The 25770-nt window shown below is 42.6% G+C and overlaps 1 protein-coding gene across 1 annotated transcript in view; it reads right to left on the minus strand.

Moving 5' to 3' along the window:
- Positions 1-25770, minus strand: part of LOC132479207 (uncharacterized) — a 68003-nt gene that overhangs the window by 20403 nt on the left and 21830 nt on the right. Inside the window, 1 exon segment of the mRNA XM_060082777.1 lies at positions 1657-1745. Coding sequence (XP_059938760.1) covers positions 1657-1745 — 89 coding nt within the window.

A 25770-nucleotide genomic window follows, 5' to 3' on the forward strand; every position in this document is an offset into this window, starting at 1 on the left:
GCAGACTCTTCTGCAGCAAAAGAGTTTCCCCTTGGCTGTGCCATCCCCAGGGTTGACCCCAGGGGTGCGAGTGGCTGGGGAGGCAGTTGAAAACCTCAGGGACAAATAAAATATTAAAAAACTGAGAAAAAACAGATTAGTGGCTGCTTAGGCCGGGAAGAGGGGTTTCAGGGGGAAATGGGGGATGATTAATAATGAGCATTGGGTAATAATAAGTATCGGGTTTCTTTTCGAGGTGATGAAAATGTTCTAAAATTAGATAGTAGTGATGGTTGCACAACTCTGTGAATAACTAAAAATCACTGAATCGGGGGACCTCCCTCGTGGCACAGCGTATAAGAGTCCCTGATCCCAATGCAGGGGACCTGGGTTTGATCCCCACTCAGGGAAGTAGATTCCACATGCATGCCGCAACTAAGACTTCACATGCCGCAATTAAGAGTTTGCATGCCACAACTAAGGAGCCTGCCTGCCACAACTAAGACCTGGTGCAACCAAATAAAAAAATAAATACTTAAAAAAATCACTGAATTGTACACTTTAAATGAATGAACTGTATGGTATATGAACTATATCTCAATGAAGTGGTTATATTTTATTCCTAAAAATTTATTTTGTAAGATTTTTTTTTGATGTGGAACATTTTTAAAGTCTTTATTGAATTTGTTACCATATTGCTTCTGTTTTATGTTTTGGTTTTTTGGCCTCGAAGCATGTGGGATCTTAGCTCCCCGAGCAGAGATCGAACCCACACCCCCTGCATTGGAAGGTGAAGTCTTAACCACTGGACCACCAGGGAAATCCCGAAGTGGTTATATTTTAAAAAGATGATCAGAGAGAAATAAACTCCCTGATCTATACAAGCATAAAATGGTCTCTGAGTCATCTTCCTTTGTCAATTGAGAAAAATGTGGGACCTCTGGTTTGCCCTAACCAAATCTGTCTCCCCAGGGAACCAGTGAGTCTTAGTAGACAGACTTGCTATCTGGAGAGCAGCATCTGTTTAAAAATCACATTATCTCTGGGACTTCCCTGGTGGTCCAGGGTTAGAACTCTGTGCTTCCACTGCAGGGGGCCCGGGTTCAATCCCCAGTCAGGGAACTAAGATCTCACAAGCCTCGCCATGCAGTCAAAAAAAAAAAAGAAAGAAAAAAAAATCGTGCTATCTCAGGGACAGCACAAAGAAGGCAAATGTTGATGATAATTAGTACTGACAGTGGTGATTAAACAACAAACCCAGTGCACCAGAGGAAGGGAACATGAGATTAAGAATAAATTAAAAAGGAAATATAGGCAATAAAATAAGGATTTCCTGTGCCAAGTTCAAACATTCCATCTTCACACAGGCTTGTCAAGGTATCTGCAGAATTCACTTTCTCCTCCAACTGTTCTTTTTCTGGAAGGTTCACCATACCAGGGTAATCATGACAGCTTCCAGGAGAGTGAAAGTTCTTCCCAAACACTGACTATCAGAGAAAGTTCTGAACAATCTAGGTGCGGAGACCCCTCATGCAAGCAGCCCACGGCCTGGAGGCCTAGAGGCTGGGCTCCGGGTCTGGCAGAAACTGTTCTGTGGGTCCCCTGGGGAGTTGGCTGCCCCTTCACGAAGAAGGGCCCCTGGAACCTGGCCCCCGCCGGCTGGGAACTTGAACTTACTTGACGAGTCTTAGTGTATCCTTTCGGATGTTGATTAGGCTTCTCAGAGTCTTCACTGGTTCTTGGGGAGGAGGGGCAGTGTAAGGAAACTCTGTCGGAAACAAAGTGGGAGAAGACTGTGTTTAGAAAGACGGATAACCATAGTAAGTGGACCTGCATGAGGTCACAGTTAGTGGGAGAGCTGGGATCCAACTTGGTGTCCAAAGCGCTATATTTATCTGCTTTTCCCAGTAGATGAAGCTTATGTGAGTCAGCATTCAAAATGTGGACACCTAATAAAAACGCCCACTGAAGTTCCAAATACCAAGGGACACACAGTGGCCGAGTTAATCACAAAAGGCTTTTCCACCTGACCTTACACAATGGGGAGCCGGACCTGCAAGGATTTTCCTTCAGTGAAGCCACATGGTGTCTGAAGAATTTAGGAACTGCAAACACAAGAGAACCCTATCATGTGTACAGAGTGGAGGCCTGCAAACAGTGAAGAACAAATTTCCTCTGCAGTTGATCATATAAAGCAGAGTTAAAAAAAAAAAAAAAACATGAGCCAAAGAGCTCTTTTGGGGTCGTCAAAGGTTTGTGGTTGTCCATCATTTACCTTATGCTTTCACTCTCTTTCCCTGTTTAAACATGTGGGTTTGGAGTAGTGAGTTGATGACAACGAGGAGATAAGAAAGGGGACACAGTAAAACATTTCATTGGGAACTGCTTTGAGAAGATTAAGAGTGATTTAAAATGTTCCCGCTAGTCTTCTAATGTCATTTGGGCAGTAAACATTTTCTACATGTGATTCCCAGAAGACCCACTAGTATTTGGAGCTTTGCAAAACCGTGGTCCTCCTAGCTCTGAAGAGTCTACCCCCTCATGCTGGTCTCAGAAAACAGGACGTCCACATGAAACTCTGTGTCTTCACAGATTTTTGCTGTTTTACTTGGGAAACATAATTGAACCTATGGTATGTTTGATTTTGTGTATTCAGTGTGATCCCTGATACTTCATGTGTATGAATGTGACCCTTAAGAAAATACATTTAATCCAAACTATCAGCTGTGCATTCAGATGATTGCTTTGTGGGTATTGTCTAGCAATATTTTATTTTTTCATTGATACCTTAAACATATATTCTTTTTTTTTTTTTTGGCCATGTGGAGCATCTTGCAGGATCTTAGTTCCCCGACCAGGGATCGAACTCGGCCCTCTGCAGTGGAAGTGTGGAGTCCTAACCACTGGACTGCCAGGGAATTCTCACCTTAAACATATATTCTTTTAAAATATATGATAGGTGGTTTTTCTGATTACAAAGCAATACACGTTCAAGCAGAAAACTTGAAAAACACAAAAAAGTACAAAATCAGCCATAATTTCACCACTCAGTGATACCAAAGTTAACATCTGCAGAATGTGTCTTTTTGGATAGGCATCCATCCACCCACCCACCTCCTCCCTCCCTCCCCCCCCCCCATTTCTCTGCACTGTTTCAAACTGTACCTTCTATTTTATTGTCTCTCTTTCACTTAGAAAGATGTGGCAAATGTTTTAAAGCCTATAATTTGACAATATAACTACACACATTAGAGACTGGGGCCTACTTTAATCAATTCTACATTATTCAATGTTTTCAGTTGGTTTTACTCTTTTTTCCTGATATAAATGTCATGGTGAATGCTTTGTCCCTACATTTCTGCGTGCCTCTTTGATTATTTCCTTAAGACATTCCTAGAAGTGGAATTACTGGATCAAAGAGTAAGCATATTTTTAAGACTTTTAAAACTATTTTGCCAAATTGTTCTCCGGAAAGCTGATTCCAACTTTGCTCTCCTGCTTGCAGCGTATCAGGAGGCTTTTATACAGGAAAGCTGAAATCCTAGTTCAGATCCCATCTGTGGCCTATTTCTCCACACCCCCCCAGCCCCTTTGCTGGGCTGTCACACTAAAGGAATTTTAAACAATTTTTAAATAAGCTTAATCAAAAAGTAATTAGGCAGGAAAACCCAACACAAATGCTTGTCTATTCTAAAGCCAAAATAAATGACTTTGGGATTAAAATTTTTTTCTGGAGTAGTGAATTTAATCATATTCATTTGCACGGGTACTTGGGAGTTATCCTTAACTCCTACCTGAGTCCAAAAAGAATAGAAGCTTTCCCTTCACTCTTTGCCCTTTCCCCTCTAGATCCTCCCCACCCCCACAAAAAGAAAAAGAAAAACAAAAGGAAGGTGGGGGGAGTTAGTGTTCTTCACCTTCCATTTAGAATATTACATTTGATGATAACTGGAATGGAACACAAGTTATTCACTGCTCAGGGAAAGGCATCGTGGGATCAATTGTTTACATATGTAAACTATCCTTATAGTATAATAAATCCACACTTACATTTTTAGCTCTTTACCCTCTGCCTCGCCAAAAGAAAACCATTGAAAATCTGTTTAGGAGAAACTAATCCTGTTTGTAGGCTCTTACCTACCAAAGCTTCAGCCTTAGTGGCCGTTCATGTACCCAACCAGAGTCTACCGGCAACACTCAGTGCTGGGTGTAAAGAGAGACTTAAAGTGGAAAAGATAAGGTCCTGCTCTTTCAGGAAGCAGCATTATAAGGAAGATGATACAGTTACACAAATAACTGTGACACTAAACAGAAATGCCACAGAAAGGGCAATGATACAGGGAGTGATCGCTTCTGGCTGAGGTAATCTGGAAGGCTTCATGGAAGAGGTGGTATTTGATCTGGGATCTTGAAGGATAAAGGTAATTTGTAAATTCAGAGATGACAGGGAAGACAGAGGAAACAGCAGGAACAGAGGCAAACTAAAGAAAATATTCTGCTCTTAGAGTCGCCTCCCCTACCTCTCTAGGCCAGGTTAGCCCACTGTGACTCTAAGCTTCTTTGTGATCTTCGCTTTTAAAACGATCATTTATTGAGCACTTACTAGGTGCCAGGCACTATGCTAAGCTCTTTACATACATTATCTTAGTTATCCTTGGAACAATCCTGTGAGGGAGAGATGGTTGTTCCCTTTTTGCCGATAAGGACATTGACATAGCAACAGGTTCAGTAACACCTTCCAAAGTTCCACAAGTTTTAAGGAGAAGAGTTGAGGTTTGAATACATTCTACCTCCATCTTTCTCTAAGATGCTCCTGGATACAGCTGCTTAACCTAGAGATGACGAAGGGATTGAAGTACCAGTTATTAAAAGCTATCTGAAAACACTAACCTATGTCTTTGTTCATTCTTTATTCTTAGCAAGGCACTGATGAACTTTTTTGTTTGCCTACAGTACCTCTTTAACACACGCACCATTACTGTATTATATTTAGGGCAAAAAAAAAGTATCTTAGTTCAATTCAAGGCCAGAGATTTCACTCCTATGCTAACAGATATGTGTGACATGAAAGCAAAGTAACATCTCCTTGGGACCGAAGGAGATGAAGGTCAGGATGGACTCCGGTCCAAGCATTGCCCTGAAGGAGCCGCTCACCGGTCATTCACTGTGCTCAGAAAAGCATCAATTACCGTTTCTCAGTTCACATCCACAGTTTCCACTTGCTTTCTTATGACCTTGGAACCGTAATTTTCTCAGCCCCAGTTGTACCTCATTAGGGAGTGAGTGATGAAAAGAAAGATCAGACAGAATTTATTTTTTCTCAGATGCAAGCGCCCTGGCACAACTAGGTCAGTAAATGGGAAGAAGTGGCCTTTTCTGTCTTGCACACAACATGCCACCAGGTGCACAGATGGAGGGGGACCCACAGGCCTTCTGCAAGCCGTATCCTCACTTCTTGCCTCAAGCTCAGTATGGGCTTAGGAGACGTCTTCCTGTTTCTCAGACAACATCCTGGAGTAAATAAACTCTCAGCACCTTATGAAGGACCTTAAAAACAGCTTCCAGGATTCTCTTTCACTTTTCATAATGAAGACAGGCTTATAAAGACTAGTGTGCAAAGAATGAAATCGGGTCTGCTCAGGGACTTGTGGCCCAAACCTGCCGGGTCAGTAATGTGTTGACAGAGAATTAAGGCTCAGGTCCCTCTACTCTATTCATCTAAGCAGAAATGCTGCCAGAAGAAAGCCCTCTTAATGGGGTAAAATTTGGGTAACTGTTGCAACGACAGCTTGCCAACGCCCATCCATGAAAAAAGAGAACATAGGGAAATGTTTACTGAGTACATACTATGGGCCGGGCATCATGCTGGGTTCTTTAGATTTTTTTTTCATTTTACTTTATTTAATTTATAAAATATACATAACATGAAATGTATCACCTTAACCATTTTTAAGCACACAGTCCAGTGGCAGCAAATGCATTCACATGTCCTGTGCTGTCATCACTCCCATGGAGTTCTGGTTTAGATACATTCTTACTTAATATTCTAAACACTAATAGACATGTAGGCCATGCCCACCAGACTGTAAGCTCTTGGAGGAGAGTCTGAAGAGAAATATGTTGGTTGACTGGATAAATGAAGAATATCAGTTTTAACACCCCCACTTTGCAGGTAAAGAAACTGAGACTCAAAAGATTCATGTAATTATTCAAGGTCTCAGGGCTAATGAGTAGCAGAACCAGGATTTGAATCCAAAAGCCACACTGTTTGTCCTGCAGCTGCCTTGGCTACAGCAGGGCAAGGCTACATGTTCTGATCCCAGGAGTGTTCCAGGTACCTGAGTTGAGTGTGGAGAGAGTCTGAACGTTAAATGATCACTGCAAAAGGTACCGAATCCTGTTCAGGTTCTAGAGGCTGGTCGAAACTCTCTGGATTACACCCTTATGCTTAGGCAGCAGTACATGCAAAAGCATACCTAATGCCACACTCCTTTTAAATTTTAACAGGAGTATCTAAGGTCTCCTCAGAGGAAAGCTTTCTTGGAGCACTGCATGACAAATTCCTTTTGTCTGTAAGAGCTAACAGCACCTGTAGAAGACACAAAGGTATATTCAGGGTGTGACGTCAGAGAACACTGCCAGCAGAAGCAGGGGAGATGTTCATCGCTGTTTACCTTCTGCCCAAGATGCTCCAATATGTGTTACTGATAGATATTCCTAAAGCACGGTGGTTTCTCCTCTAAATTATTTTCAAAGAACAAAGACATCTACCAATTCATTCAACACGTTCACTATGCCCTGAGCGCTGTGCTAGCCTGGATTCGGGGATGGACCAGGCACGCCTCTCTTAGTTCCACCTGTAAGGGGCCCACAACAGAGCGTGCATCTGGCGCCCTGCACTCAGGTGCCAGCAGCACACTCCCCCCCGCAATGCCGCCCCGCCCCCGCCCAGGACCGGCCTGCTTGTGTCCACGCCAAAATAAGCCTAAATCTCAGAATAATTTAAATCCCAAACACCTCAAGCCCAGGATGGGAGTATAGTACCCACTCGGCCAGAGGAACTCTCTCAATGGGCCCCAGGGGGTTGGCGATCAAGGCTTATATGAATACAGAGCAAGTGCCTCTTTGACCATTTATCCTGGTGCTCATCAGGTTCCTTGTTCGTTTTCCTTACACAAGCAAAGCGCCACTTGGCGGCCAAATGTGGAACTGCCGGTTTAGATAGACCGGATATGGGTATGGGTGTGTGTGTGTGTGTGTGTGTGTGTGTGTGTGTGTAGGGTTACACATACGTATATATTCATATACACACATATATGTATGTATACATGAACTATGTATCCTAGATTTTCTAACCATTCTAATTTCAAGTATTTTCTTAAACTACCCCCATGTCTGCACTCACATTTTTGCTGTAGAAAATATGGTCCCAGTGCATACGAGATTAAAGGATCTTACTTCAATTGTAAATTATTGGGTAATTCCCAGTAGTCTGTAAAAGGGACTATAATCCATTCATAAAAATAAATAATTTATTTCAACAAAAAGTTTTTTTAAGGTACATAATTTGCTAACATTTGCTATTAAATTCAGGCCTGATCATATACACACATCGCATCCTGGATTTGGCCACTGGGAACTCCCTCAGTTGGCTCCTGTGTCCTTTTGACTTGCCCCATCATTTTTCTGAGCACTTCCTCCTTACTTTCTGGCACCACAAGATATTCCAAGTTCATGCTGTGTTTTTCTGTCCCCTCCCTGGAACTGATCATGTCTCCAAGGATCCCTGGTTCCTTTTTAGAGACGTCTACCTCAGACCATCATGTATTCACTAATCTTTTACCAATGAACACTTGTTCTGCTTCCAGTTTTCAATATTACAAACAATGATGCAATAAACATTCCCTGAAAGGAAACTTAATAGGAAAAAGGAGGGGGGTGATGTAAAAGAAAAACAAATGAATATGACCTAATGCAGTCTTTACTTAAGAAGAAAAAAGCCCCAAATGCCAAAAATCTGCCTCTGAAGAGAAAGGAAATTATTTTTAGGCAATTTATGACTAAAAGAGAAAAGTACTCATTTTACACATAGACATGTAATATTTGTGTCAGAGAAATAAAAAATAGTTAATATGGAAATCAACATCTGGGATCATATGAAGAGCTCATTTACAGCACTCATTTACATAAGCTCTTGCTTTTATAGATTTTAGGGGTTTTATATTTAAAATTCAGTTCCTTTTTTATTTGATGCCTTGTTATTTTCTCAGCTTTCTCTACTTTACCTCTTCTCAGCTATGTAGTGTGTTCAAGACTTACCATGGATATATTTAGACTTGTGATACTTTATAACCTTTTCTTAGATCCACATCAGGGAGAACAGTTTACCCTGGTTGAATGATGTGAAATGAATACAAATTTGCCTATTTAACCAGCTGTAGCCCTGGGACAGACTGTATTGTGCCTGCTGTCCACCAAAACATCAATGAGCTATATTTACAGCAGTAAAACCCCTTTTCACTAATTTTCCATCCAATCCTCGTGGGGAGTCAATCACCCATGTAGAAAGACTGGTGGCCACAAAGCTGACAAGATGTGAAAAGACATTTTTTTCACTCAAATCAAAGATGTGAGGGAGATACCACGAGGGCGTCACATGATGACCTTAACTCAAAGATGCTCTGTGTCCAGGTTTGGTTACCAAAGGAATCCATCCAAGATGGCAGTCTATTTATAGTCTGTTAACTCCTCCGCTGGGTCCCCTGGCAGGGTGCACATGGGACCAATGTCCTGGCTATATGACATCACCTCTAAGGTTGATCTTTCCAAAATATTTAAACCCTACTACGAGTGTGCCCACTTAACCAGTTCTCTTTGATAACAAGAGCATGAAAGATCCACTGCAGAGAAAAGCACCCATCACAAAATCACCCTGGTCTCTCTTGACAACCATCACAGACCCATTTTCTCCCTCTACTTATGGTTTGGGTCTTGACTCATATTGTTCAGGAGTACTCAGACCGGGCAACAGGTTGTGCACACTCGGACATCAAATGCACCTCCAGGGCTGTGTGCACTGCTTTGATGACAAGTGAAACCTACTCAACTTCCGGTTCCCCTGATTGAAAGCCCCTCCCATCGGGATAAAACACTACCCAATCGTCCTGTGCTTCTACAATAAAAGTATCTTTCTGAAGATGAGCTGCTTTTAGATACAGAGGGTTCTGCCTAACACCAGCTAGTTTTAAGGAGAGTTAAAAGGGAAAAAGTGCTTTTAGTAAAGCAGACACTGTCATCTTTTCCCTCCAGCAAGTTGGTAAATAATGACTAAGGGTCAGAGAAACGACTCCTTTCAGACCAGCACCCCATTCTAGACGCCTGACTTCCAGATTTCATCTGATCAGGAGACTGGTAACCCAGCTCACAAATAAGAATCCAGTTTTAAGTAAGGGATTTTGAGATGCATAATACTGTAGGTAAAGAATATGCCCAAAGCACCAGTATCAGCCAAAACAGGTATTTTAAAATACACAACAATAAAGCAGAAACTAACACACCATTGTAAAGCAATTATACTCCAATAAACATGTTAAAAAATTTTAAAATAATTAAAAAAATAAAATACACAACATATACATTTTTTCCAAAGAAGCATATGAATGTTCTAATGCCACCAAGTATTAGTTTTCCAGTCATTTTATTTAACAGAGGTGTTTTTAGTAGGCCAGTTATTAAGAAGAGCAAGTGCACCGAAGTCTTCCCCAGTCTATATTTTAAAAACTAAAAACTGTAAGCTGGTCTTCAAGTTGGAAAACTCCAAGCTGCCCACCTGTGCCCCTCCTGAAATATACTGACCCTAAAACGAACTCTGTAAGAGCCAAGATCAATTACAAGAGTTTCAAGTCTCCATCTCTCATATTTCTGGAAGGAAATATGCTCTGAGGGACTTCCCTGGTGGTCCAGTGGTAAAGAATCCACATTACAATGCAGGGGACAGGGGTTTGATCCCTGGTCAGGGAACTAAGATCCCACATGCCATGGGGCAACTAAGCCCATACGTCACAACTACTGAGCTCACGTGCCTCAACTAGAGCCCACGTGCCGCAAACTACAGAGCCCACGTGCTCTGGAACCCATGCACCACAACTAATGAAGGGAAAAACCCACACGCCACAACTAGAGAGAAGCCTACACGCCAGAATGAAGAGCCCGCACGCCTCAACGAAGATCCCGTGTGCCGCAGCTGAGACCCAATGCAGCCAAAAATAAATAAAATAAATAAATAAGAAATAAATCTTAAAAAAATATGCTCTGAAGGCTGCTATGTTAGGAACCTCAGCTTCAGAAAAAGAATAGTATGAAATACAGAAACAGTTAAGTTTATAAGCCAATCAAATACAGAATTCTAGGCCCAGGTAAGTTCAGTTTCTTTGGCTAAGCTACCTATTTTCAGATACAGCCCTAGGCCCAGGAAGAAGGCCATTAGTAATTCAAACACCCTAATGAGATTTTATTTTGCTTAGCTCATCATGAGATATGGAAACCCCATATAATTGGAACAAAATAGCGTAAAATAAAAACCTATGTTATACAGCAGAAACTAATACACCATTGTATTTTTTTTTTTTTTTGCAGTATGCAGGCCTCTCACTGTTGTGGCCTCTCCCTTTGTGGAGCACAGGCTCCGGATACGCAGGCTCAGCGGCCATGGCTCACAGGTCCAGCCGCTCTGCCGCATGTGGGATTTTCCCGGACCGGGGCACAAACCCGTGTCCCCTGCATCGGCAGGCGGACTCTCAACCACTGTGCCACCAGGGAAGCCCTAAAGCACCATTGTTAAGCAATTATACTCCAATAAAGATGTAGAAAGAAAAGACTCAACACAGTCAAAAAAGAAATATATAAAAAGAAAATAAAAATTAAAAAATTACTGCTGTTTATAAACCAAAAAGAACCTATAGCATATGTATGATAGTTTTAATTTCTAAATTGTTAATATTAAGCTCTGTAGGGACTTCCCTGATGGACCAGTGGTTAAGAGCCTGCCTTCCAATTCAGGGGATGGGGGTTCGATCCCTGGTCAGGGAACTAGGATTCCACATGCTGTGGGGCAACTAAGCCAGCACACCACAACTCCAGAGCCAACACGCCACAACTAGAGAGAAGCCCACACGCTTCAATGAAAGATTGTGCATGACGCAACTAAGACCCAATGCAGCCAAAAATAAATAAATAAATATTTAATTTAAAAAAAATCTGTAATTTGCAGCTAAGTTAACAAGGTACCAATCTGTTTCACTTTGCCCTGCTAAGCTTCCAAAAGTCTTGAGAGCTCTGATTATTCTTCACTCACTCCTTAATAGCAGTGCGTAGGACTGGTCAAGAATCTGCCTGCCTGTACAGGGCACACAGGTTTGAGCCCTGGTCTGGGAAGATCCCACATGTCAGGGAAGAGCTAAGCCTCTGCGCCACAACTACTGAGCCTGCACTCTAGAACCCGCGAGCCACAACTACTGAGCCCACATGCCACAACAGCTGAAGCCTGCATGCCTAGAGCCTGTGCTCTGCAACAAGAGAAGCCACTGCAATGAGAAGCCCGTGCACCGCAATGAAGAGTAGGCCCCACTTGCCGCAACTAGAGGAAACCCACATGCAGCAACAAAGACCCAACACAGCCAAAAATAAATTTAAAAAATAGCAGTGAGTAGCCAAGGTTATATAAACCAACTGAACTAATTTATTAGGCTCACATATTAAATATATATTAAATATATTAAAGTCTAAGCTCACTTAAAGTCTGTCTGTAATGAAATCTAGAGCTAGAAGTATAACTCTGATGTTCTAGATGGTGAATCTCAGAGACAAAATACAAATATTTACAATACATCATGCACAGAGTCCAATCCCAAGGTTGATTCACGTCACTGGCTTCTCTCTCATCCTGTGTTCCATCCTAATCCCTTTCTTGACCTCCTACCTGACATCTCTGTGTCCCTCCACCAGTCACCTATCACCTCTCAGTCCATCCTCGTAAATCTTCACTCCTTTAACCACATCCTTCAACACCTCCAATTTTCCTATTCTCAGCAAACACTTCTTTATGGCTCTTCCTCTTTTTACTGATTTCCTGCATCCTATTAAGACCCTGGGCTTCTGATCATCTTTCCAGGCTTGTCAGAAGTGATTCCAGTTCATCAAGAAAAAAACAGGTGTCCTAGCCTTAACCATAAGCTTTCTGAGACTAAAAAGAGCCAAGTTCCAAGTTTAAACATAGTGCAAAACAAAGACGGCACAACAGATAATAATTTCCCAAGGAGCAATACATGGTCATATCTCCTAACACAGTCTTGCTCCTGGGTTTATAATGCTCAGTCTGGCCAATTCAAATATTCTTTAAGCACTACTTAATAATCCACCAAGAAAGCACAGCCCCAGGATTAAGTGGGAAGTCAAAAGTTCAGCAAGAGGATTTAGTGACTGGCTTCTAAACAAATAAATTACAGAAAAGGAAAGATTCATAGTGGGTAAACCTGACAGAAACCACCTTCACTAAGTGACCAAGGTTGCCATCACTGGGAGTATGTCATGAACTGTTATGTGCCTCTGATATGATGTAATAAGTGCACTTAACCTCTGTGGTATTCTTTCCGCAAATCCATAACCCTAGTCTAATCACAAGAAAACATCAGAAAACCCAAATTGACGAGAGTTCTACAAAATATCTAACTAGTACATCTCAAAACTGTCACGGTCATGAAAAACAAGGAAAAACTAAGAAACTGTTAAAGATTGGAAGAAATGAAGGAGACATGACAACCAAAGGTAACCGGGATGAAAAAAAGACATTAGTGGAAACACCGGTGTAGTCCTAATAAAATCTGTAGTTTTGAAAAATAGTAATGTACCTACGCTAACTTTTAGTTTGGATAAATGCTCCATGGTTGTGTAAGACGTTAACATCAGAGATAGCTGGGTGGAGGGCATATGGGAATTCCCTACTACCTTTGCAATTCTTCTGTAAAGTATTAAAAAAAAAGTTCAGCAAGAGAAGTGCTGAGAGGAAATGAAGAGCAAAGGATCCCAAAGTGGAAGGTGTAGGTCTTGGCCCTTGTATTAGTGGTTGTGCAATTTTACACAAATTGCTGTACCCTACTAAGTTTCTATTTCCTCACCAGTAAAATGTGCTTGATAATAGCTACCTTATAATTTGTGAGATTAAAGGTTGTATTAGGGACTTCCCTGGTGGCACAGTGGTTAAGAATCTGCCTGCACGGGGACACGGGTTCAAGCCCTGGTCTGGGAAGATCCCACATGCCACGGAGCAACAAAGCCCGCAAGCCACAACCTCTGAGCCCTCCCGGCACAACTACTGAAGCCCGCAGGCCTAGAGCCCATGCTCCACAACAAAGAGAAGCCACCGCAGTGAGAAGCCCGCACACCGCAATGAAGAGTAGCCCCTGCTCACCAGAACTAGAGAAAGCCCGCACTGCAACGACGACCCAATGCAGACAATAAATAAATAAAAATAAAGGTTGTATTAGTCCAGTCAGGAAAACAAACCACACCACGTATTTTAACAGAGAATTTAATCGAAATGGTTAAACAGGCACCGGAGAACCAAAACACAAAAAGGGGACACTGAGCTGACACAGAGTCACCTCAGGAAGCGGCTACAACCCCTGGGGCTGAGGGAATCAAGGGGACAGGTGGGGGCTATCAGCCTAGAGGCCCCCTGGGGGTGGGACTCTGGTCTCTGGGTACCACCCTTTCTCTTCCTCCAGCCCTGCAGACCCTCTGGCGTCCTCCATGGGTAGAGCCTGGAAGTGGAGAAACCTGGCCGAAGAGTCGCTGCCCCAGAATGACCCAGCCCAGGTTAGAGGGTGGTTTGGGGCTGGGACACAACAGCTGAACTGTTAACTGTGAAACAACTTTGTAGACTGTAAACGTTACCCACTAGTACTTATTATTTCCATTACTTCTATTAAGTGCCTGAGATAACTCTCCCTCTTTTTTTTTGCCACGCCACGCATCTTGCGGGGATCTTAGTTCCCCGACCAGGGTGTCGAACCCATGCTCCCTGCAGTGGAAGCACGAAGTCTTAACCACTGGACCCCCAGGGAAGTCCTCTCCCCTTCTTTCTTTTAAAAATATCTAACAGTATGGATTAACAGAGGATATGCACCTTTGGTGTTAAAAGCATTTAAATTTTTTATAAATGGAAAATATGGGACTACATTCTATTCTATAATTATAGCAACCTTTACCACAAAGCTAGCTTTGTCAGAGCTGTTTTCTAAAGATAAAGCATATGTCTGATTCATTTCTGTAATAGTCAGGGCTACTATTTTAGCTGAGTGAAATATGTGTGTTGCTCAGGGATGCTATTTACATGTAACCAGGCTATTTGACCCAGAAGTCTTTGACTTTTATAGACTTTTGTAAAAACACTTTCATTACAATTTAAGGCCATTATGCATCTCTTTAAAAGCTGAAAAAAGTTAACCAACTTTTTCTTTGAAATGCAACTCCAATACATATAGTTTCCCGAAAGCTGGGGCGGACCCTGACAACAGGAAACAGAGGTGAGAGTGTGCACACTTAGTTTCAGTAGGTTTCAAAGAAACGTCGAGGGACTTCCTACAACACAGATGCTTTAGTTTCACTGTTGAAAACTGCAGCAATTCTTGTGCCCTGGTTTGTTAAGAAACACAGCCTTAAACAACAAACCAAAAGTTCAAGCGTTTAGTGGCACTTTCCAAGTCAGCAAAACTTATGTCACAAAGCAAAGTTCCTTTGTCAGAGCTTCTGGAAGCTCTGTCTACACTTCATTTATCACTTCCCTCCTTGTGTGTATATAGTGTCTGAGCTTCCTGCGAGATTATAAACTTGAGGGCAAGGTCTAGGTTAGAGATATCTTTGTATCACCCAGAGTGATTAGACCAGCACACATAAAAGATAAAAATAAGTATGTGTAGAATGAATATATGAATAAGGTCTTCAGAAGAGCACAGCATGTGCCCATGGTGACCATCTGGATTGTGGATATTTGCCCTAAATGGCAGGTTGGCACAATTAATACTCACAAAATAACTAAAAAACAGATCGCCATGTGTTTTTTGGTTTTTATTTTATTACCTTTTTATTGAAGTGTAGTTGATTTACAATGTTGTGCCAATCTCTGTACAGCAAAGTGACTCCGTTTTACCCAAGTAGACAATCGTTTTTTAATATTCTTTTCCATTATAGTTTTTCCCTGCTGCTGGGGTACTAGGATTAACCCCTCTGGCTGAGGGCTGCTGATGCAGAAGCAATGCTGACCCGCCCCTGCCCCTCCCCACTGCCACGTGCACACACGGCGTCTGGGGCACACGTCCACTGCCTCTTGTTGGTACATGGCCATAAGCAGGGGCTCCCTGGGCCACATGGACACCAGGCCACAGAGAGCACTAGCATGTCTGTGAACCACTCCTTCTTTCCAAGACATTCCTTTTTTTTTTAAAGTCAGGTTTATCGAGGTGTATTTTACATCCAGTAAAATTCACCCATTTTAGTGTACAGTTCTATGAATTTTGACAAATGCATACAGCTCTGTAACCACCATTGTAATCAAGGTACAGCATACTCCCATCCCCCCACAATGTTCCTTCATTCCCTTCTGCAGCCAACCCCGACCTGCACCCCCAGTGCCTAGCAACCATTCATCTGTTTCCCATCCCCACAGTATTGTCCTTTCCAGAATGACAAGGCACATTCTTTCCATGCTAAAATAAAATAGCCAAAGGCCTCAGTGAACTCTGCACAGATCACCATGTGTTCAGCTGCCCTAGGAGCCTCTCGTGTACATCTGGAGGGGAGAACACAGGGGCTGGTGGGTGCGAAGGGCAGCACCATTCACTGCAGTGTGGATCACGTCACAAGCTCTACAGGGAGCAGGACGCATCCTCATGAGCTGGGAAGCAACTCTTCTATATCCAAAGACAAAGACCTCTTATTTTAAAGTGCCTCTCTATGAAATATCTGGGTTCCTTCTTCCATGGTCATATGGTACAAGACACAACCAGATTTCCTTCTGGTTTGGTTGAGCTTTTGGTATTAAAAGAAAACATAAATTACTGTAGCTGAAATAGAATATACATTAATAAGAAAATTCTGTTAAGCTAAAAAGCTTGAGTTCCAGTAGAATGTTCTTCCAGCCTATCAGATTTGGCTTGACCGCACAGTGAGTTATTTTGTGCCTAGCAAAATACTGAACTTTTACTGAAATCTTTAAGAATCACTCAAGAGCTTCCTACACAACTTCAGGCTAACATGAAGCAGAGTACAAAGAATGTATAAATGCAAAACAAGGGACAATGACGAGCTCCCTGGCAAATCGAGACTGAGGGAAATTGCAAATTACCTTCTAGCACAATACAAGGTCACATTACAGTTTTTTTTTTAATTTAAAATTTTTACATAGAAAATCCTTGCCCTGTAATTTCAAAGCCCCAATTATATTGCTTACTCATTCCCTTTCTACTCTAGGTAATAAATTATTTTATATTATATCTTATATTTCATATTAGATATATAAGGGGTTAGCTATCAAATTTTCAGATGTATGTGGCTTCCCTGGTGGCGCAGTGGTTAAGAATCGCCTGCCAATGCAGGGGACGCAGGCTCGAGCCCTGGCCCGGGAAGATCCCACATGCTGTGGAGCAACTAAGCCCGTGTGCCACAACTACTGAGCCTGTGCTCTACAGCTTGAGCGCCACAACTACTGAGCCCACATGCCACAACAACTGAAGCCCGTGCGCCTAGAGACCTTGCTCTGCAACAAGAGAAGCCATCACAATGAGAAGCCCACGCACTGCAACAAAGAGTAGCTCCCACTCGCTGCAACTAGAGAAAGCCCGCACGCAGCAATAAAGACCCAATGCAGCCAAAAACAAAAATAAAAAAAAAATAAATTTATAAAAAAATTTGAGATGTAGTTTGAAGAAATGATAGGGAATTTAAAGTCAAACAGTGCTTCCCAGCTCCCATCAGCACAGATTTGAAAACTTGAAGAAATGAAGGCAAAAGTTTAGGATAGGCCTCCCAGTGCCCACAACAGATTCAATACTTGTACTGACTTCTGTTCCCTTCTGAATTCCCACTGAAATGACAGTAAAGGGCTTGAAAAAGAAGAAAAAAAGTGTAAAACCACAAGAACAGAGAAAATGGGAGAGGAAATAAACAATTGGAAGCTGTATCACACACAGACAAGTGGAAACTGATTTAGGAGAACAGAAAAGGCTGAAATTCGAAATGGCAGAAGCATATTTATGCCCAGAGTCCCAGAAAGGCTTAGGAATTGGAGGCAACAGGTCGTCCTAAAAGCGGGGTACACTGAGGTTTGAAAGAGGAGACTGGGAAGGTCTGAATGAAGAGCATTTCGACTCTGAGATCTTTTCCCAGATGCCATGTGTCCAGGAGGCTACCTGTCCCCTCTCTAAGAGAAGACGTTTACCAGTCAGAGGATTTGACAGCCCCAGGGACATGGGGCACAGCCAAGGGCAAGGGAGCTCTCTGAAAACACAGGGCTAAGTCAAGGTCTCCACACGGAGGCTTGCTGAGACCACACAGCCCCTTCCCCGCTCATCTCCTGGAACCTGGCTGTCAGACTTTCAACCCCTTCCCCTCTGTCCCCCAGCCCCAGGCTGGACATGAGTGGATTCTTCACTGGAGAAACTAGTTACCGTCACTTGATTTATGACAAAGGTGATCCGGCAGTGCCGTGAGAAAGGATGGATGGTCTTTTCCACAGTCGGTGCTGGGTCAACTAAAACAAAAGGAAAAGGAGGAAAAGAACCTTGGCCCCTACTTCACAGCACACTCCAAAATCAATTCCAGATGGATGACAAGCCTAAGTGTGAAAGGTTAAACAAAGCTATTAGAGGAAAACCAGAGCATCTTCATGATTTGGGTATTTGAAAGATTTCTTAAATAGGATACAAAAAGTGCTACCATATAAGCAAAAAACAGATAAATTGGACTATATTAACATTTAGAACTTCTGTTCAACTAAAGATACTGGGAAGAGAGTGAAAAGGCATAAGCTTCAAAGTTGCTAAGAGACTAGATCTTAAATGTTCTCACCACAAAAAAGAAATAATAATTACGGGCCCTGAAGCTGGTGTTAGCTAACACATTGGTGGTAATCATATTGCAATATATAAATCTATCAAATCAACACATTGTACACCTCACACTAACACAATGTTCTATGTCAATTATATCTCAATAAAAATAAATTAATTCTTATTTATTTTTTATTTTGGGCTACGCTGTGCGGCTTGTGAGATCTCAGCTCCCCAACCAGGGATTGAACCTGGCCACGGCAGTGAAAGCACTGAGTCCTAACCACTGGTCCGCCAGGGAACTCCATAAATAAATTATTTTTAAAAAGAGAGCATTAAAAGGAGTTGTGAAGATGGTAACTGAGGCTAGAGTGATGTACTTTGAAGACAGAGGAAGGGACCATGAGTCAAGGAATGCAGGGAACCGCTAGGAAAGGAAAATTAAAGAAATGGATTCTCTTCTAAAGCCTCCAGAAGGTCCTGCCAACACCTTAATTTTAGACCTCTAGAACTATAAGAAAATAAATTCATGTTCTTTTAAGCTACTAAGTTTATAACAATTTGTTAGAGCAGCATTTGAAAACTAATAAATTACGGTTGTTAAATAGAACTGCTCACACTTTTACCTCTGGCCAAGATTTACCAAAAGTTTGTTTTAAGCAAAAACAAGCAAACCGACATACTGAATACAAAACTAAAAACAAAATAAAAAGAGAGAGCAAAAAGCAAGCAGAGACTAGGAGAAGATATTTGCAATATATTTATCTGAGAAAGGACTCATGTTTCTCTTATTATTTCCTTACTAAGAAAGCAAAAGCAGCTCAGCTAAGAGAAGAGATTTGAAGTGACCCTTCGCAAAGGAGGGATCCAAACGGCCAGTAAATTTATGTCAAGGTGCTCAACCTCATGGGTCATCAGGAAAATGGAAGTTAATTCTGCACTCCCACCAGAATGGCTATGATGAAAAAGATGGAAAATACTAGGAGCTGGGGACTCCAAACACTCCTGATAGGAGTAAAATTGGTATAGTTGCTTTGGAAAACCATTTGGCAGTATCTTCTCCAGTATACTGTGTGGCCAGCAATGCCAGCTGCGGGCGTACTCCTACGAATATGCGTACACATGCTGAACAAAATACACAGAATACTGCGTTCACGCGGGTAGTGAGTATGTTCGTTGTTCAATAAAGTCCTTCGTGAAATGAAAACTGTCTCAGTTTCACTTAAAACCGAATGAGCTTTTTGGCCAACCCAATGGAATATTCACGACAGCACAGTGAGGGGTACAAAAGGCCAGCCCTCTGTTCTCAAGATGGGGGGATTCTGTGGTGCAAGCTGTACTCCAGAGGTTTCCCAAAGGGCCAGGCTAGAGCAAGTCTGTGCCAAGACCACACTGCTGCGTAGACTTGCTCCCCTGCCCCATCTGGCTTCTGTTATGCACCTTCTCCAAAAAGCACTTCTTCAATAAAGAGTTTTCACAAAAGTCTCTAGCACAGGTTTGCTTCCAGAGTCTGCCTTAGACCAGGTGGCATCAGAAGTTGCCTACGGAAGTGGACTCAGCAGGTGGAATTCTGAGGGTGGGTCGCTTACCAGCCAGATGGCAACATGAACCCATCAGTGGGGTGACGGCCCCTGGAGTGCTGTAGTAGTGCGACCTGTGGCTGGGGACACGCTGACTGGTTTAACTTCTCTGGTACAGGAGGTGCAGAAGAAATGGTCACGAGGACTGTGGAACTGGGTGGCTGTTGTTAAGAGCCATCTGCCCAGTGAAAACAGAAAAAGACAGTCTCGGATACAACAACCAGCAACTTGAAGCTGAGTATGACAGTCAGCCAGACTAAAGACACTTACCTCCCTCAGGCTCAGGACCTGATGTTTAGGGGTGGCAGCTCTAAGAAGGCTGAACTCAGTCCAGGCAAGTCTCCTACGTCAAAGTCAGGACCCTGAGGGAAAGGGTGAACTCTAAGGCCTGAGATGGGATGTCTGTGTCTATTTATTTGAGAACTGTGAACCCCAGATTCTCTGGGCCCGCAAAGTGGCCAACTCCCTCTCCTTGGAAAATAGAGGAATCCCCCTTGCTTGAAGACCACGGCAGCAGTCTCGAACAAGACAAGCCTCTTACAGGACACCGCTTGCCCTACAATGGACTGCCCACATCTTCCTCCTGGCTGCATCACTCACTTGGGGCCAGCTGGGCCAGCTAAGAGAGGAGGGGGTATTATTGCAAACATCCCAGGGGACCGGGCTGACACACGTGTTGGCAGGAGCTGGAAGGATGTGTGGGTCCTGAGGGTGCTGGTCATGGGTGTGGCCTATAAAGCAGAATGAGGAGGAGCTGCTGATACGAGGACATCCTCTCATGACTCAAAATTAATGCACTGGCGAAGGCCTGGGTCTCACAGCTGCTGGGGGAGGGGGCCTCTTAGGAGCTTGGACGAGCAATGGCCCACACTAAGCGATTCCAGAACTGGCACAGAAGTCTTTGGAAGCAAAGACCAAAAGGCTTAGAGGAGCCGGCACACTAGAATGGGTCTGCCACATAAAGCAGGGAAACCCATGAGCTGGCCGTATCCTTTGGGAGGGCCCGGGAGATAGAGTCTGAGTACCAAAGCCTAGACTCTGCCTTTTAGGTTGGTCACCAACACTGATTCTGCCTCACGGATCAGGGTCCCCTTCTTTATTCTGACTGCAACCTGAGATCACACCTCATCAGATCTCACCCGGACAACGGGATCTGCTTTATGTTCCCACAGTAAAAATAATCATCTCTTAATTGATTTTCTACATTGTCTTCGGAGTGATCTTTCCAAATGTATATTAAATGACTCCCAGTTTATACCACGTGAATGGTTCCCCATGCCTATAGGATAAACGTCCAAAGTTTGCAGGAAGGCACACAAGGCCCCTTGGTCTAGGCCGGGATCCACAGCCTTATCTCTTGCTGTGTCTCCCCTGCACCCTCTGGACCCTACACTTTAATTTTATTGAATCATCTGTAGTGCAGAGCTGTCACCTTGGTTAGATGCTTCTGTGCCTTTGCTCTTCGGCCCCTCCTCCAACTCGTGCGTATGTCCTAGTTATAAAGTAAGTTCCTTCAGGCAGGGGTTTCATTTAATCTTTGTATCTCTAGTGTTGAACATGAGCCTGGAGGATGATAGGGGTTCAGTCAAATGAACCCCTATGAAGGAATGACTGAATGAGTCAATCAATCAACGATTTGTGTAATGGGGGGGAGATCAACGTGGACATGGCCTCATGATTATCGAAGAAAACTATCTTCTCAACTAGGACAGTAACCAAATTATGATAAGAATGGAGAAGAAACTGTTTCCTTCTCCTTCTCTCCTTCCTACTCCCAGTGCATAATTTTATAATCCAAATTGATTTTGAAATTCTTATATCGGGAAGGTAACCCACTAGGTCAACAGCTACTAAACACTGTTCTTATTCCTCATCATCTCCCGCAAAGTTTCTTCTCCAGAGAATTTTGTTTGCTTACTCTCATAATTTCAGGCTACATTAAAACCCCCTTCTAGAGCTCTAATCCATAAAACTATACCCTGAAGCCTACACACCAGACAGACAGAACCATGATCCCTGTCTTATATCCCTAAGCAATGCAGTAGATCTAATATGCAGCGTCCTGTTAGTTAAGAAAGGAGCAATTTAAAAAAAGAAATCTGGGACTTTCCTGGTGACACAGTGGTTAAGACTCCATGCTCCCAATGTAGGGGGCCCAGGTTCGATCCCTGGTCCAGGAACTAGATCCCACATGCATGCCACAGCTAAGAGTTCGCATGTCACAACTAAGACCCAGCACAGCCAAATAAATAAATAAAATAAATAAATATTAAAACAAACAAAAAAAGAATACAGTGAGCATTAAAAAAAAAGAAATCAAAGCAGCAGTTTCAAACTATCCTCCCAAAGGTACTTATCAACTACAAAGGGAAAGATGGTAACTCTCTACCATGGAGAAACCCATGGTGAATTATATCTCAATAAAGTTTTTATTTAACAAAGTAATGCAGATGTGACCAGGGTCAGGCAGAGGGTGGACTTCTACGGTGCTGGCGATATTCCATTTCTTGATCTGGGTGGCGAGTCCAAGGGTGTTTGTTTGGAGTTTCTTTACCTGTAGATATGTGCTTTCTATAATTCCATATAAATATTTCACAATTCACAAGACAAAAGTGAGAAGAAAAAAAACAGCAATAGAAAGTAAATTAAAAGCAGTTGGGTTTTGTTTCCAGAAGACGAAAGTGAAAAGAAAAAAAAAACAACAATAGAAAGTAAATTAAAAGCAGTTGGGTTTTGTTTCAAGAAAAGATAATTTTTTTAAAAAAGGGGGCTTCCCTAGTGGTGCAGTGGTTGAGAGTCCGCCTGCCGATGCAGGGGACGCGGGTTCATGCCCCCATCTGGGAGGATCCCACATGCGGAGCGGCTGGGCCCGTGAGCCATGGCCGGTGAGCCTGTGCATCCGGAGCCTGTGCTCTGCAATGGGAGAGGCCATGACAGTGAGAGGCCCGCGTACTCCCCCCACCCAAAAAAAAGAACATATGGCAGGAGCAGTCCTATCAGCTGATTTGACTTCTTTGGGGGCACACCCTCTCATCACTGGGACCTCAGCATGAAGTGTAGCTGCCCTTGATAGTGTGACTCGCTGGTCTCTGTCATACCAATGGGACCCCTGTCCATCCCATGATTCATCTACTACAGAAACCCATCTCTATAAAACAGAATTCTCAGACAGAAACCCATCTCCATAAAACAGAATTCTCAGGGTGGAAAACTAAGACAGAAGCCACTAAAAATCCTTTTCTTAGTGCCAAGTAGCAAACGCTTGGACCCAACCAACTAGCTTCCAAAGTTGTCTTTTTTATGTTATAACTTACTATCCAAAGGTGGAGCTAACGTTACACATACTGTTAAGTCTCATATTTTATGCTTTCATTTACCTAAAAAATAATCTATCCTACTCTGCATGTAAAAGTAACCAGCTTTCTCATGTTTCTCATGTTATCTCTGGAGTCAAGAGACAGTTGAAACTAACTCTTGAATAAAATCTACAATTTGGTTATATTCTCTTGGTATTTGGGAAAATGACTAGGACGTCATCTGTACACTGCAAAATAGTCTTTGTTTATGTATTTGATATTTATTCACTAAGTGTCAGGAAGCAACTTTCCCTAGAAGAAGGTATTTGAAATGATTTCTTCATCTTTATTAAGAACTAAAAGGTAACATAAATAGAAGGATTTTTTTTGGGGGGGGAGGATATAAAAACAAGTTAAATTACAAAATTGAAGACCTACAATAACTTTATTAAAATAAGTTCCTAAAACTGAATGGTCATTTCTTCCCTAGGCCAATACTGGTGTGCACATGTGCCTTAAAAACTGAATGCAATACTCATGTTCATAGCAGCATTATTCATAACAGCCAAGAAGTGGAAGCAACCCAAGTGTCCACTGACAGATAAATGGAAAAACAAAATATGCTCTATCCATACAGTGGAATATTATTCAGCCTTCAAAAGGAAGGAAATTCTGACACAGGCTATAACATGGATGAACCCTGAAGTCATTATGCTCAGTGAAATAAACCAGTCACAAAAAGACAAATACTGTAAGAACCCACTTAGATGAGGTACTGGAGTAGTCAAATTCCTAGAGACAGAAAGTAGAATGGTGGTTGCCAGGGGCTAGGGGGAGAGGAAAAGGAGGAGTTAGTATATAATGGGGACAGAGTTTCAGTTTTGCAAGATGAAAAGAGTTCTGGAGACTGCGTGTAAAACAATGTCAATGTACTGAACTATATACTTAAAATGGATGAGATGATACCATTTATGTTATGTGCATTTTGTCACAATTTTTTTAAAAAAATGAAAGTAAAAGATCGTGAAGATCGGGCCTCCCTGGTGGCGCAAGTGGTTGAGAGTCCGCCTGCCGATGCAGGGGATACGGGTTCGTGCCCCGGTCTGGGAGGATCCCATAGGCCGCGGAGCGGCTGGGCCCGTGAGCCATGGCCGCTGAGCCTGCGCGTCCGGAGCCTGCGCGTCCAGAGCCTGTGCTCCGCAACGGGGGAGGCCACAACAGTGAGAGGCCCGCATACCGCAAAAAAAAAAAAAAAGATCGTGAAGATCACTTATTGAACTGAGCAGCGTGGTCACCTCTGGGGAGAGCCCAGAAGTAGGGAGACATGTATTATAAAAATGCTGTTTTAAAAAAATCCTTACGTAAAGCTGTCTGTAAAGCCTTAAAGCATTTAAAAAGTATGAATATTTGGGCTTCCCTGGTGGTGCAGTGGTTAAGAATCTGCCTTCCAATGCAGGGGACACGGGTTTGAGCCCTGGTCCAGGGAGATCCCACATGCGGCAGAGCAACTAAGCCTGTGCACCACAACTACTGAGCCTGTATTCTGGACCTCGCATGCCACAACTATTGAAGCCCATGTGCCTAGAGCACGTGCTCCTCAACAAGAGAAGCCACCGCAAGGAGAAGCACGTGCACCACAATGAAGAATAATCCCCGCTCGTCTCAACTAGGGAAAGCCTGCGCACAGCAATGAAGACTCAACACAGCCAAAAATACATAAATTAAATAAATAAAAAATTTTAAAAAGTATGAATATTTATTCCCTAGTTTAGCTCTTTTATAACCTGGGTTTTCTTTTACTCTCAGCTTGTTAAAACCAGGCCACATCCACACCTAATCTGACGTTTCTAAAGCTGAACCATCACAGCCTGACACCCAACGGCTGACACTCCATCCCTCTCCATGATTATTCTGATGTTTTTCTTATTGTCCACAAGCCTGTAACCACTCAGCAGACCACACCCTTCTTGCAGTTCATTAAAAAAAAATTAAAACCATTATTCTATGAATTTCCTTAATTTTCCTACCTCTATATATTCTCCTCTATATATTTTATTTCCTTCCTGTGCTCAGCAGTAATCCCTTCTCTATTTTTAGAAAAAAAAATTAAATGCTTTTAATTAAAAAGTGAAAACATGTTCACAGGGGAAAATTCAAACAACATAGAAGAATATGAAGGAAGTACCTCCCCTCACTGATGCACCCCAAGAGTTACCCCATCACAGGTTAAAATGCATTGTGCTCATGTATTTTTATGCACCTGTAAATATCAACATAAATGTATGCATATATTATTATACACTGTTATTTTTATCAGAAATGAAACCAGGGACTTCCCTGGTGGCACGGTGGTTAAGATTTCGAGCTCCCAATGCAAAGGGCCCAGGTTCGATCCATGGTCAGGGAATTATCTCCCACATGCATGCCGCAACTAAGAGTTCACATGCCACAACTAAGGAGGCAGTGAGCCATAACTAAGGAGCCTGTCGGCAGAAACTAAGACCCAGTGCAACCAAATAAAGAAATATTAAAAAAATAAAATAAAGAAATGAAACCAGACTCTACATTATATATAGGAACTTGCTTTTATTTTTGGTAAACGATGTGGTCATAGATATATTTGCACCTCAGTGGATACAGCTCTACTTTATTTTTGGCTGAATACCAGTTCATAGTATAGATACACTATAATTTATTTAACAATTCCTGCCTGAGGTGTGGAAAACCCACACACATCTAGTGTCAAAAGTGAATCAGGAGGGACTTCCCTGGTGGCCCAGTGGTTAAGAATCTGCCTGCCAATGCAGGGGACAT

The sequence above is a fragment of the Mesoplodon densirostris genome, chromosome 18, assembly GCF_025265405.1.
Source record: "Mesoplodon densirostris isolate mMesDen1 chromosome 18, mMesDen1 primary haplotype, whole genome shotgun sequence".
NCBI lineage: Eukaryota > Metazoa > Chordata > Mammalia > Artiodactyla > Ziphiidae > Mesoplodon > Mesoplodon densirostris.